This window comes from Salvelinus alpinus, chromosome 1 (genome assembly GCF_045679555.1).
Source record: "Salvelinus alpinus chromosome 1, SLU_Salpinus.1, whole genome shotgun sequence".
NCBI classification, from domain to species: Eukaryota; Metazoa; Chordata; class Actinopteri; order Salmoniformes; family Salmonidae; genus Salvelinus; species Salvelinus alpinus.
In genome coordinates, this window is record NC_092086.1 from 13767654 (window position 1) to 13783535 (window position 15882).

Below are 15882 nucleotides of genomic sequence, written 5' to 3' on the forward strand. Positions count from 1 at the left end.
ATGTAAAGAGAGATGGAGGAAGAGATTGGAAGAGGGAGAGTGGGCGGGATGTAAAGAGAGATGGAGGAAGAGATTGAAAGAGGGAGAGTGGGAGGGATGTAAAGAGATGGAGGAAGAGATTGGAAGAGGGAGAGTGGGCGGGATGTAAAGAGAGATGGAGGAAGAGATTGGAAGAGGGAGAGTGGGCGGGATGTAAAGAGATGGAGGAAGAGATTGAAAGAGGGAGAGTGGGAGGGATGTAAAGAGAGATGGAGGAAGAGATTGGAAGAGGGAAACGGAGATATGAAATGGTGATCAGAAAAAGCATTCAGCAATGTTGCCATTTTATCTAAGAGAACCAAGTAGTGGTTTCCAAACCCATCCTCAGAACCCCCAGACGTCCCAGGGATTTGATCCACAGCACTTGATTCAACTGGTCAACTAGTCATCAAGACCTTGACTAGGTGAATCAGGTGTATTAATAACTTCTTTGGGATAGGGGGCAGCATTTTCACTTTTGGATGAATAGCGCGCCCAGAGTGAACTGCCTCCTACTCAGTCCCAGATGCTAATAAATGCATATTATTATTAGTATCGGATAGAAAACACTCTGAAGTTTCTAAAACTGTTGGAATGATGTCTATGAGTATCACAGAACTCATATGGCAGGCAAAAACCTGATAAAAAATCCAAACAGGAAGTGGGAAATCTGAGGTTTGTCGTTTTTGAACTCAGCCCCTATCGAATTCACAGTGGGATATGGGTTATGTTGCACTTCCTAAGGCTTCCACTAGATGGCAACCGTCTTTAGAACGTTGTTTCAGGCTTCTACAGTGAAGGGGGGCCGGATGGGAGCTGTTTGACTAAGGGGGCTGCCAGCAGCCTCGTTCTCAGTCACGCGCATTTCACATAAGAGGTATCTCTCGTTCCAATTCTCCGGTTGGAACATTACTGAACATTTAAGATAAAAACATCCTAAAGATTGATTCTATACTTAGTTTGACAAGTTTCTTCGACCTGTAATATTACTTTTTGAACTTTTCGTCCGACTGGACCTGAACGCGCTTTTGGATTTGTTTACCAAACGCCCTAACAAAAGAAGCTATTTTGACATAAATGGACATAAATGGACATTATCGAACAAAACAAACATTTATTGTGGAACTGGGATTCCTGGGAGTGCATTCTGATGAAGATCATCAAAGGTAAGTGAATATTTATAATGCTATTTCAGACTAATGTTGACGGCGCAACATGGCGGATACTTTTTCCGTAAAGTTTTGTAAAAATCTGACACAGCAGTTGCATTAAGGAGAAGTGTATCTAAAGTTCCATGCATAACAGTTGAATCAACATTTATGAGTATTTCTGTGAATTCATGTGGCTCTCTGCAAAACCATAGCATGTTTTTGAACGACTGAACATAACACACCAATGTAAAATTAGATTTTTGGATATAAATATGCACATTATTGAATAAAACATATATGTATTGTGTAACATGAAGTCCTATGAGTGTCATCTGATGAAGATCATCAAAGGTTAGTGATTAATTTTATCTCTGTTTGTGCTTTTTGTGACTCCTCTCTTTGGTGGGAAAAATGGCTGGGTTTTTTTGTGAATTGGTGGTGACCCAACGATCGTTTGTGGAGCTTCGCTGTAAAGCATTTTTGAAATCAGACACTGTGGCTGGATTAACGAGAATTTTATCTTTAAAATGGTGCCTAATACTTGTATGTTTGAGAAATTTGATTTATGAGATTTCTGTTGATTTGTATTTGGCGCCCTGCAATTTCATTGGCTGTTGGCGAGGGGTTCCGCTAGAGTCCTAGACAGGTTAAGTCTGGGGAGAGGTTTGACGACAGCCCCCTGGGGAGAGGTTTGACGACAGCCCCCTGGTGTAGATTGTATTCTCACCGTGGGATTTCCTCATGTCCTTAGAAGCTAAAGCACGGTTTCCATGCTGCTGAAAAGTGTTCAAATCGGCGGTCGCATCGTTGATCCTCAACTCTTGCCCCAACGACTTCCAACCAAAAGTATCATCACTGAACCCTCCTGCAGCTTCATATCCTCCTGGAGGGGGTGGAGACAGAGAGAGAGAGGGGTAAACATGAGAGGGGGAGAGAAGGAGAGAGGAAGAGAGTGGAGAGCGTTAGTCTTCCACCAGAAAGCATACGGTGTTAGCTCCACCAGAGCCAGTGTTCTGGTTATACAGCCAACGAAGCACAGAGAAACCAGCACCATCATTACTGCTGTATGAGCCCATGGATGAAAGTCCAAACACAATGAAAGATGGAACAGGTGGTCATTCCACTCAGCAGTCTCAGAAGTAACAGTTCCTGTCACTATGATAAACGCTGGCTGCACCAGAGATGCCACTCTTTCGCACTACTTTTGACCAGGGCCCGTATCCACCAAGCGTCTCAGAGTGCCGATCTAGGATCAGTTTAACCTTTTTGATCAAAATGAACATGATTATAACAGACAGGAGGACCTGATCCTAGATCATAATGAACATGATTATAACGGACAGGAGGACCTGATCCTAGATTATAATGAACATGATTATAGCGGACAGGAGGACCTGATCCTAGATTATAATGAACATGATTATAGCGGACAGGAGGACCTGATCCTAGATCATAATGAACATGATTATAACGGACAGGAGGACCTGATCCTAGATTATAATGAACATGATTATAGCGGACAGGAGGACCTGATCCTAGATTATAATGAACATGATTATAGCGGACAGGAGGACCTGATCCTAGATCATAATGAACATGATTATAACGGACAGGAGGACCTGATCCTAGATCATAATGAACATGATTATAACGGACAGGAGGACCTGATCCTAGATCATAATGAACATGATTATAGCAGACAGGAGGACCTGATCCTAGATTATAATGAACATGATTATAACGGACAGGAGGACCTGATCCTAGATCAGACATGGGCAAACTACGGCCCGCGGGCCACATACGGCCCGTTAGGCTTTTTAATCCGGCCCGCCGAACTTGTCCAAATTATAGTAAAAACCTCCTTTTTTTCCCCTTTCCCTGCAATGCCCACGTTTCCCCAATAGATGGCGCACTCAAAACACATTGACCGTTGTTGGAGTGGCGCGTATTTCTCTTTATTTCACTTTAATTTTCACTTCGTTTCACGTTTATTAACTGATAAGGGCTATTTTTCACATTTGAAAGACAGTTAATAAATTGGGTTGTAGTGTTCTTACTGTGCTATGAGGTTTGCACACACTACATTTAATGCTTTAGTATATCCGGCCCAAACACTCCCTCCAAATGCTCCTGGCCCGGCCCCTCTGTCAAATTTTAGAACCCATTGTGGCCCGCGAGTCAAAAAGTTTGCCCACCCCTGTCCTAGATCATAATGAACATGATTATAGTGGACAGGAGGACCTGATCCTAGATCATAATGAACATGATTATAACGGACAGGAGGACCTGATCCTAGATCATAATGAACATGATTATAGCGGACAGGAGGACCTGATCCTAGATCATAATGAACAGATCCTAAATCAGCACACCTACTCTGAGATGTAAAAGAAATTGTCAGACTCCAGCCACCCAAGTCACAGACGGTTCTCTCTGCTAACGCACGGCAAGTGGTACCGATGCACCAAGTCTGGAACCAACAGGACCCTGAACAGCTTCTACCCCCAAGCCATCAGACTGATAAATAGTTAGTTAAATAGTTAACCAAGTCTTCAGACTGATAAATAGTTAGTTAAATAGTTAACCAAGTCATCAGACTGCTAAATAGTTAGTTAAATAGTTAACCAAGTCTTCAGACTGATCAATAGTTAGTTAAATAGTTAACCAAGTCATCAGACTGATCAATAGTTAGTTAAATAGTTAACCAAGTCATCAGACTGATCAATAGTTAGTTAAATAGTTACCCAAGTCATCAGACTGATCAATAGTTAGTTAAATAGTTAACCAAGTCAGACTGATCAATAGTTAGTTAAATAGTTAACCAAGTCATCAGACTGATCAATAGTTAGTTAAATAGTTAACCAAGTCATCAGACTGATCAATAGTTAAATAATAGAACACAGACTATCCTTATTGACCATTTTTACACTAACTATTTTGACTCATCACATACGCTGCTGTTACTGTTTATTATCTATTCTGTTGCCAACTCACTTTATCCCTACCTATATGTACACATCTACCTCCATTACCTCATACCCCTGCACATTGACTCTGTACTGGTATCCCCTGTATAAAGCAAAGTTATCATTGACTCTGTACTGGTACTGCGTGTATATAGCCACGTTATCATTGACTAGGTACTGGTACCCTGTGTATATAGCCAAGTTATCATTGACTTGGTACTGGTATCCCATGTATATAACCAAGTTACTATTGACTCGGTACTGGTCAATCAATCAAGTTTATTTTATATAGCCCTTCGTACATCAGCTAATATCTCGAAGTGCTGTACAGAAACCCAGCCTAAAACCCCAAACAGCAAGCAATGCAGGTGTAGAAGTACTGGTAACCCCTGTATATAACCAAGTTATCATCGACTAGGTACTGGTACGCCATGTATATAGCCAAGTTATCATCGACTAGGTACTGGTACCCCGTGTATATAGCCAAGTTATCATCGACTAGGTACTGGTACCCCGTGTATTTTGACTGGGTACTAGTAACACGTGTATATAGCCATGTTATCATTGACTGGGTACTAGTAACCCGTGTATATAGCCAAGTTATCATTGACTGGGTACTGGTAACCTGTGTATATAGCCAAGTTATCATTGACTGGGTACTGGTAACCCGTGTATAACCAAGTTATCATTGACTGGGTACTGGTAACCCGTGTATATAACCAAGTTATCATTGACTGGGTACTGGTAACCCGTGTATATAACCAAGTTATCATTGACTGGGTACTGGTAACCCGTGTATATAGCCAAGTTATCATTGAATGGGTACTGGTAACCCGTGTATATAGCCAAGTTATCATTGACTGGGTACTGGTAACCCGTGTATATAGCCAAGTTATCATTGACTGGGTACTGGTAACCCGTGTATAACCAAGTTATCATTGACTGGGTACTGGTAACCCGTGTATAACCAAGTTATCATTGACTGGGTACTGGTAACCCATGTATATAGCCAAGTTATCATTGACTGGGTACTGGTAACCCGTGTATATAACCAAGTTATCATTGACTGGGTACTGGTAACCCGTGTATATAACCAAGTTATCATTGACTGGGTACTGGTAACCCGTGTATATAACCAAGTTATCATTGACTGGGTACTGGTAACCCGTGTATATAACCAAGTTATCATTGACTGGGTACTGGTAACCCGTGTATATAGCCAAGTTATCATTGACTGGGTACTGGTAACCCGTGTATATAGCCAAGTTATCATTGACTGGGTACTGGTAACCCGTGTATATAACCAAGTTATCATTGACTGGGTACTGGTAACCCGTGTATATAGCCAAGTTATCATTGACTGGGTACTGGTAACCCGTGTATAACCAAGTTATCATTGACTGGGTACTGGTAACCCGTGTATATAGCCAAGTTATCATTGACTGGGTACTGGTAACCCGTGTATATAGCCAAGTTATCATTGACTGGGTACTGGTAACCCGTGTATATAGCCAAGTTATCATTGACTGGGTACTGGTAACCCGTGTATATAGCCAAGTTATCATTGACTGGGTACTGGTAACACGTGTATATAGCCAAGTTATCATTGACTGGGTACTGGTAACACGTGTATATAGCCAAGTTATCATTGACTGGGTACTGGTAACACGTGTATATAGCCACGTTATCATTAGTCATTGTGTATTAATTCCTTGTGTTATTATTTCTCTCTCTTCATTGTTGGGAAGGGCTCGTTAGAAAGCCTTTCACTGTTAGTCTACATCTGTTGTTTACGAAGCATGTGACAAAACATGTTAACATGCTTTGTGGATACAGGGCCCAGGACACCTACACCACCCGATGTCACAGGAAGGCCATAAAGATCATCAAGGACAACAACCACCCGAGCCACTGCCTGTTCACCCCGCTATCATCCAGAAGGCGAGGTAAGTACAGGTGCATCAAAGCAGGGACCGAGAGACTAAAAAACAGCTTCTATCTCAAGGCCATCAGACTGTTAAACAGCCACCACTAGCATTGAGTGGCTGCTGCCAACATACTGACTCAACTCCAGCTCACTTTAATAATGGATATTAATGGAAATTGATCAAAAATGTATCACTAGCCACTTTAAACAATGCCACTTAATATAATGTATATACTGTACTCTATATCATCTACTGCATCTTGCCATCTTTATGAAACACATGTATCACTAGCCACTTGAAACTATGCCACTTTTATGTTTACATACCCTACATTACTCATCTCATATGTATATACTGTACTCGATACCATCTACTGCATCTTGCCTATCCCGTTCTGTACCATCACTCATTCATATATCTTTATGTACATATTCGTTATCCCTTTACACTTGTGTGTATAAGGTAGTAGTTGTGGAATTGATAGGTTAGATTACTCGTTGGTTATTACTGCATTGTCGGAACTAGAAGCACAAGCATTTCGCTACACTCGCATTAACATCTGCTAACCATGTGTATGTGACAAATAAAATTTGATTTTGGTAACGACTGGCTAATGTGAACAACAATCCCAACGCGGCTTTTTAACGTTCAGAAACTTAAATAACCATCACTTTGCGATACGGCTTTTGAAACATATGGCCCTCATCTTTCATCAACGAGAAAGAATCCTTCAAATAAAATAATAACTTACTATCCACGAAGCACGTTAAAATGTTATTTGTCACATGCTTCGTAAACAGATGTAGACTACCAGTGTAGCACAGATCCATACAGCTATCTGACTAAACCACACTTCCCCAGTTAGCTTACACACAGGTGTTAGGAGCGCAGTAGATGGCTAATTAGCACAGATCCATACAGCTATCTGACTAAACTTCCCCAGTTAGCTTACACACAGGTGTTAGGAGCGCAGTAGATGGCTAATTAGCACAGATCCATACAGCTATCTGACTAAACTTCCCCAGTTAGCTTACACACAGGTGTTAGGAGCGCAGTAGATGGCTAATTAGCACAGATCCATACAGCTATCTGACTAAACTACACTTCCCCAGTTAGCTTACACACAGGTGTTAGGAGCGCAGTAGATGGCTAATTAGCACAGATCCATACAGCTATCTGACTAAACTTCCCCAGTTAGCTTACACACAGGTGTTAGGAGCGCAGTAGATGGCTAATTAGCACAGATCCATACAGCTATCTGACTAAACTACACTTCCCCAGTTAGCTTACACACAGGTGTTAGGAGCGCAGTAGATGGCTAATTAGCACAGATCCATACAGCTATCTGACTAAACTACACTTGCCCAGTTAGCTTACACACAGGTGTTAGGAGCGCAGTAGATGGCTAATTAGCACAGATCCATACAGCTATCTGACTAAACTACACTTCCCCAGTTAGCTTACACACAGGTGTTAGGAGCGCAGTAGATGGCTAATTAGCACAGGTGGTCAAGCTCGGTCTTCCATCAGTTTACATAAACAAGCGTTGTAATATGGAGATATGCCCGTGAGGGAACACTAACCCTAAGTAGTAGTAGTAATAGTAGTATAGAGAGAATAGGGTGCCATTGGGTCCTGGTCTAAAGTAGTGCACTACATAGGGAATATGGTGCTATTTGAGACACAGCCTTCTCTACCATGAGGGCAGATATCTGTGGGGGAACCCGGGGATTCACGGTGCTTTCCTTCTTCCAGATGCCTGGGACAGATACGCACTACAGAGACGAGAGGTCGCTTTCTCTTTCACTTCAACAGAAACATTAAGCCGAGTCTGAGGACCCAGGAAGGAAAGAGGGAGAGAAGCTGGATGAGTCCTAAAGACACCACTACCAGTTTATTAGTAATTTACACAGAACACACAGGGAGTCTACAGTCCAATGACATGATGACTACAGGTTCACCTTTGGACAATGTGACCACAACAATAGATACACTAATACAAATAGGCTCCTGGTCTAAAGCAGTGTACTATATATCAAACCAAAACTTTGTCACATGCGCCGAATACAACAAGTGTAGACCTTACAGTGAAATGCTTACTTACAAGCCCTCAACCAACACTGCAGTTCAAGAAAAGTTAAGAAATTTACCAAATAAACTAAAGTAAAAAATAAAAACACAATAACATAACGAGGCAACAAACAGGGGGTACAGGTTAGAGGTCAATTGTACATGTAGGTAGGGGTGAAGTGACTATGCATAGATATAGGGAATAGGGTGCCATTGGGCCCTGGTCTAAAGTAGTGCACTATATAGAGAATAGGGTGTAATTTCACACAAAGCCGCTGTCAGGTGTGTCAGCATTTACTCCTAACCTGACCCCATAACAACCAAAGCCTGGTCTCATGTACTGCTAACCTGACCCCATAACAACCCAAGCATGGTCTCATGTACTGCTAACCTGACCCCATAACAACCAAAGCCTGGTCTCATGTACTGCTAACCTGACCCCATAACAACCCAAGCCTGGTCTCATGTACTGCTAAACTGACCCCATAACAACCCAAGCCTGGTCTCATGTACTGCTAAACTAACCCCATAACAACCCAAGCCTGGTCTCATGTACTGCTAACCTGACCCCATAACAACCAAAGCCTGGTCTCATGTACTGCTAACCTGACCCCATAACAACCCAAGCCTGGTCTCATGTACTGCTAAACTGACCCCATAACAACCCAAGCCTGGTCTCATGTACTGCTAAACTAACCCCATAACAACCCAAGCCTGGTCTCATGTACTGCTAACCTGACCCCATAACAACCCAAGCCTGGTCTCATGTACTGCTAAACTGACCCCATAACAACCCAAGCCTGGTCTCATGTACTGCTAAACTGACCCCATAACAACCCAAGCCTGGTCTCATGTACTGCTAAACTGACCCCATAACAACCCAAGCCTGGTCTCATGTACTGCTAACCTGACCCCATAACAACCCAAGCCTGGTCTCATGTACTGCTAACCTGACCCCATAACAACCCAAGCCTGGTCTCATGTACTGCTAAACTGACCCCATAACAACCCAAGCCTGGTCTCATGTACTGCTAAACTGACCCCATAACAACCCAAGCCTGGTCTCATGTACTGCTAAACTGACCCCATAATAACCCAAGCCTGGTCTCATGTACTGCTAACCTGACCCCATAACAACCCAAGCCTGGTCTCATGTACTGCTAACCTGACCCCATAACAACCCAAGCATGGTCTCATGTACTGCTAACCTGACCCCATAACAACCCAAGCATGGTCTCATGTACTGCTAACCTGACCCCATAACAACCCAAGCATGGTCTCATGTACTGCTAACCTAACCCCATAACAACCCAAGCATGGTCTCATGTACTGCTAAACTGACCCCATAACAACCCAAGCATGGTCTCATGTACTGCTAAACTGACCCCATAATAACCCAAGCCTGGTCTCATGTACTGCTAAACTGACCCCATAACAACCCAAGCCTGGTCTCATGTACTGCTAAACTGACCCCATAACAACCCAAGCATGGTCTCATGTACTGCTAAACTGACCCCATAACAACCCAAGCCTGGTCTCAGATCTGTTTGTGCGGCACAAACGGCACAAACAGATCCGGAACCAGGCTACTAAGGTTGGCAGGCCTGGACCAAGCTACTATAATACACAGCACCCCTGCCTAGGTCGGCAGGCCTGAACCAGGCTACTATAATACACAGCACCCCTGCCTAGGTCGGCAGGCCTGAACCAGGCTACTATAATACACAGCACCCCTGCCCAGGTCGGCAGGCCTGAACCAAGCTACTATAATACACAGCACCCCTGCCTAGGTCGGCAGGCCTGGACCAAGCTACTAATGCACAGCACCCCTGCCTAGGTCGGCAGGCCTGAACCAGGCTACTATAATACACAGCACCCCTGCCTAGGTCGGCAGGCCTGTACCAAGCTACTATAATACACAGCACCCCTGCCTAGGTCGGCAGGCCTGAACCAAGCTACTATAATACACAGCACCCCTGCCCAGGTCGGCAGGCCTGAACCAAGCTACTATAATACACAGCACCCCTGCCTAGGTCGGCAGGCCTGAACCAAGCTACTATAATACACAGCACCCCTGCCTAGGTCGGCAGGCCTGGACCAAGCTACTATAATACACAGCACCCCTGCCTAGGTCGGCAGGCCTGGACCAAGCTACTATAATACACAGCACCCCTGCCTAGGTCGGCAGGCCTGAACCAGGCTACTATAATACACAGCACCCCTGCCTAGGTCGGCAGGCCTGTACCAAGCTACTATAATACACAGCACCCCTGCCTAGGTCGGCAGGCCTGAACCAGGCAACTATAATACACAGCACCCCTGCCTAGGTCGGCAGGCCTGAACCAGGCTACTATAATACACAGCACCCCTGCCTAGGTCGGCAGGCCTGGACCAAGCTACTAATGCACAGCACCCCTGCCTAGGTCGGCAGGCCTGAACCAGGCTACTATAATACACAGCACCCCTGCCTAGGTCGGCAGGCCTGTACCAGGCTACTATAATACACAGCACCCCTGCCTAGGTCGGCAGGCCTGAACCAGGCTACTATAATACACAGCACCCCTGCCTAGGTCGGCAGGCCTGTACCAAGCTACTATAATACACAGCACCCCTGCCCAGGTCGGCAGGCCTGAACCAAGCTACTATAATACACAGCACCCCTGCCTAGGTCGGCAGGCCTGAACCAAGCTACTATAATACACAGCACCCCTGCCTAGGTCGGCAGGCCTGGACCAAGCTACTATAATACACAGCACCCCTGCCTAGGTCGGCAGGCCTGGACCAAGCTACTATAATACACAGCACCCCTGCCTAGGTCGGCAGGCCTGGACCAAGCTACTATAATACACAGCACCCCTGCCTAGGTCGGCAGGCCTGGACCAAGCTACTATAATACACAGCACCCCTGCCTAGGTCGGCAGGCCTGGACCAAGCTACTATAATACACAGCACCCCTGCCTAGGTCGGCAGGCCTGTACCAGGCTACTATAATACACAGCACCCCTGCCTAGGTCGGCAGGCCTGAACCAGGCTACTATAATACACAGCACCCCTGCCTAGGTCGGCAGGCCTGGACCAAGCTACTATAATACACAGCACCCCTGCCTAGGTCGGCAGGCCTGGACCAAGCTACTATAATACACAGCACCCCTGCCTAGGTCGGCAGGCCTGTACCAGGCTACTATAATACACAGCACCCCTGCCTAGGTCGGCAGGCCTGAACCAGGCTACTATAATACACAGCACCCCTGCCTAGGTCGGCAGGCCTGTACCAAGCTACTATAATACACATCACCCCTGCCTAGGTCGGCAGGCCTGAACCAGGCTACTATAATACACAGCACCCCTGCCTAGGTCGGCAGGCCTGTACCAAGCTACTATAATACACAGCACCCCTGCCTAGGTCGGCAGGCCTGGACCAAGCTACTATAATACACAGCACCCCTGTCTAAGTCGGCAGGCCTGAACCAGGCTACTATAACACACAGCACCCCTGCCTAGGTCGGCAGGCCTGAACCAAGCTACTATAATACACAGCACCCCTGCCTAGGTCGGCAGGCCTGGACCAAGCTACTATAATACACAGCACCCCTGCCTAGGTTGGCAGGCCTGAACCAGGCAACTATAATACACAGCACCCCTGCCTAGGTCGGCAGGCCTGAACCAGGCTACTATAATACACAGCACCCCTGCCTAGGTCGGCAGGCCTGTACCAAGCTACTATAATACACAGCACCCCTGCCTAGGTCGGCAGGCCTGGACCAAGCTACTATAATACACAGCACCCCTGCCTAGGTCGGCAGGCCTGGACCAAGCTACTATAATACACAGCACCCCTGCCTAGGTCGGCAGGCCTGGACCAAGCTACTATAATACACAGCACCCCTGCCTAAGTCGGCAGGCCTGGACCAGGCTACTATAACACACAGCACCCCTGCCTAGGTTGGCAGGCCTGAACCAGGCTACTATAATACACAGCACCCCTGCCTAGGTCGGCAGGCCTGAACCAGGCTACTATAATACACAGCACCCCTGCCTAGGTCGGCAGGCCTGAACCAGGCTACTATAATACACAGCACCCCTGCCTAGGTTGGCAGGCCTGAACCAGGCTACTATAATACACAGCACCCCTGCCTAGGTCGGCAGGCCTGGACCAAGCTACTATAATACACAGCACCCCTGCCTAGGTCGGCAGGCCTGTTACGAATCCCCTTTTACTCTTTAGAGAAATGGGTAGCAGGTCTGCCTACAGTGAGACCCGCAAGGGGCGTAACAGTCGTAGCTCACTTAAATCACTACAGTACCAACAACATGTTGCAGACAGGCAGTATCACCCACACCCAGCCCACACACACCCCAACATGCTGCAGACAGGCAGGCCACATGCTGCAGACAGAAGACAGTAACACCCACCCCCTTCGTCCAGTGTGTCTGCGGTGTCTGGGAAGGCATCATGTAGGAGAGTTGGGGAGACAGGCCGGTCCGAGGTTGCTACTCCCACTGCTGTTGGGTCGTATACAGCTGCTGCAGCTGGACCCAGGTCTCTGGTGGCGATGCACTTCACACCGTCCTGGCTAGCTGCTGACACGCTGTCGCCTCTGAAGCAGGCGGAAAGAGGAACAGACACACAGGGGGGGCAGGACACAAACACAGTCAGTGAAATCCCCCAGGGAAGACAGTCAGGGCAACTTGTACTTGATCAATGCTAAATGACTGTGGTTCAAAATTCTTATTTACAATGACGGCCTACCGGGGAAGAGTGGGTTAACTACCTTGTTCAGGGGCAGAAGGACAGATTTTTACATTGTCAGCTCGGGAATTCGATCCAGCAACCTTGCCACCCCATCATAACTTATATGGACACACTCCCTACAGTTTGACAATCTCACCCCAATCTGGTTTACAAGTCTAGGATTTAACAACTGGATACATGGATGGGGAAATTATTCTAGCTAATTTACAGCTCTGTAGAATAGTTTCTATAAGACTATGAGCATTTGCCTTAACAGAAACGTCAAATGGAGGTCTCAACTGAAGGAACGTTTTAACACCACCTCCCTCTCTTTGATCAAGAACTGATTAACTTGCATAATATACTTTATTGATGTCCCTGTGCAATTCAAATCACGAAATTCAAACCCCTGACAGCATTGCTAAATCGCTTTCGTTTGCTGGTCAAGGGTGGTACCGCGCAAACTAGTAACGCTAGCAGGTTAGCAATCAGTTAGCAAGCGTTAAAACCCAGTAGCTAGTTAGTTAGCTCTCTTCTGGCTAGTTACTTTTGAGCGATAACTAGGTAGCCAATATCAACTGTCAAGTGGACGTTATCTAGCTAATCATTGTTGCCCAGATAACGTTACACAAGACAGCAGGAAAGACAAACGTTGCCCACTGATGGCCAATCGTTCGGTAGCCAGCTAGAAAGACAATGTTGCCACACTATACGTTAGCACACCATTTGATGTCAAATCAGTTTACTGTTCCGGATACCGCGTTATCAAAGCACAACCAACCAACGACTGGTACTGTAACTATTTACCTAACAAGCTCTGGGGACAAAGGTGAAGAAAGTTAGAACCTAGCTAAAGAACACTAGCCATAGTTAGCTGCTAGTTAGTTAGCTGCTAGTTGGCTAACGTCATATGCTGCCACGATGTGCGCTTTGAGTTAACTAACGTCAGCTAGCCAACTAACGTTAACTAGCTGGCTACCAAGTGGAGGTAACATGTCATCTCAGTGACAATGAATATTGGCTAATAGTAATAACTAGCAATAGCTAGCTAACACCACTTCCACTGTTACCGAAATAGCTTCCAAACATGGGCTTCTCTTACCAGGTTAGCTAGCTAGCCATGTATACCTAAACACGAGGAAAGAATAGCAATGCAATGCGGCAGGTTGTTTTGAGTCAAAATAAATGCGCAAAGTGTTGGTTAGCATTGATAGCGTAGTTAGCTAGTTTGGATAACGTTATCAAGCTTGAGCGTTAGCTTACTTGTTTGCTGGCTAGCTACTGTTTTCAAGCCATTTCCCTAACGTGTGGGAACCAAAGTGTCTGACCAGCTAGCTAGCTAAATAAAGACGCTGAGGTTAGGCCCAGCGAATCCCCGTTCTATTTTAGACTGTCTCCCCCGTGGCGCGATACCAACCTGGGCTGCCAATCATTCCAGTTTCGCTGCAGTTTGTGGGCGCTGCTAAGCCGAAACCCAAGGGCTTTACGGCTCATTACCTTTGCGAGAACAGCATGACCTGCTCTCAACGGGATAAAATTCCGTGAACAACCGTATTTGCTCGCTATCTGTTTATTTTATGTCCATTAATGGACCCGCTACAGCTATCGGTGTGCGTTATGTTTTGTGTCGGGTCGGCCTCCTTTCCTTTTTTTCTCTCCTTTATTTTTTGTCTCCCACTCCTTCTTCGATTCTTGATGAAAGAGCCACTGGCCCCTTCGCTTTATAACAGCGCCATCTGCCGGACTTTAGAACGACGAAGCAAGAGCTGTGACTGCAACAGGTTTGATCAAATAACCCAGAGATTTACCTAGCTAACTTCACTGACCCTCAAAAAACATACAAAAAATATAAACCGATGTTCATGTTCTCTTCTTCTTCTCATTCTCCTCTGCAGCTAGCAACTGCAGCTAGTTGTTTTTTTGCACATCACTTGGAATATGCGTTGCTAAGCGACAGCATCAGGAGTGGGAGTGAGGAGAGAGCATGCATGCAGCAACAGAGGATGCAAGGTAAAGATGAGCAGAATTCAAAGAATTATGGTGTGTGTAGTAGTGCAAACTTTAATGGGTTTTTTTCTCCATAAAATGTTCATATAACACACACACACACACACACACACACACACACACACACACACACACACACACACACACACACACACACACACACACACACACACACACACACACACACACACACACACACACAAACAGCTATGTCTTACTATACCAACAATTGATTCCCATTCACACACACATACACATGTGTACACATATTGTTTCTGAAATATGAAACTGTAAGCTGTAACAGCTGACAAATGTACCACGGGGTAGGACAAAAACCCCTCTCTCTACTGTAAAGAAGCTGTAACAGCTGAACCACAGGGTTGGACAAAAAACCCTCCCTCTACTGTAAAGAAGCTACATTCTTGTCTCTTCTGTAGATGTTATAACCATGTATTGCTACCACTGTGTCTTCAAATGAATGATGTAAGTGAGTTTCAGATATGAATTTATGAATGTTATCTTTTACTAGCAAGTTATCAAATTTCATGACCCTTGTTTCTTAGGCTACGTATGTTAATGTGGCCTATTTTTAGCACTTTACTGGGATGTTTCATTGTTTTTATTGCTTTGCTTTACTAATCAGAAGAAGACAGCAATATTTACACTGAACAAAAATATAAACACAACATGCAACAATTTCAACGATTTCACTGAGTTTCATTTCATCGAAGGTAATCAGTCAATTGAAATATATAGGCCCTAATCTATGGATTTCACATGACTGGGAATACAGATATTCATCTGTTGGTCACAGATACATAAAAAAAAAAGTAGTGGCGTGGATCAGAAAACCAGTCAGTATCTGATGTGACCATCATTTGCCTCATGCAGGGCGACACATCTCCTTCACATAGAGTTGATCAGGCTGTTGATTGTGGCCTGTGGAATGTTGTCCCGTTACTCTTCAATGGTTGTGCGAAGTTGCTGGATATTGGCGGGAACTGGAACAC

At 45.3% G+C, this 15882-nt stretch overlaps 1 protein-coding gene across 3 annotated transcripts in view; it reads right to left on the reverse strand.

The window, feature by feature from the left end:
• smg1 (SMG1 nonsense mediated mRNA decay associated PI3K related kinase) overlaps positions 1–14557 on the reverse strand; it is a 104697-nt gene extending 90140 nt beyond the window's left edge. For 2 of the 3 annotated variants that reach the window (XM_071391653.1, XM_071391677.1), the window contains exons 1-3: positions 14283–14504; positions 12547–12731; positions 1897–2052 (exon numbers count right to left, since the gene is read on the reverse strand). In XM_071391653.1, coding sequence (XP_071247754.1) covers positions 1897–2052; positions 12547–12731; positions 14283–14359 — 418 coding nt within the window. In that variant the 5' untranslated portion in view covers positions 14360–14504. Of the gene's footprint in view, positions 1–1896; positions 2053–12546; positions 12732–14282 lie in introns of all 3 variants that reach the window. The other variant, XM_071391662.1, reaches the window with a different exon arrangement.
• Between the last annotated feature and the right edge of the window lie 1325 nt (positions 14558–15882).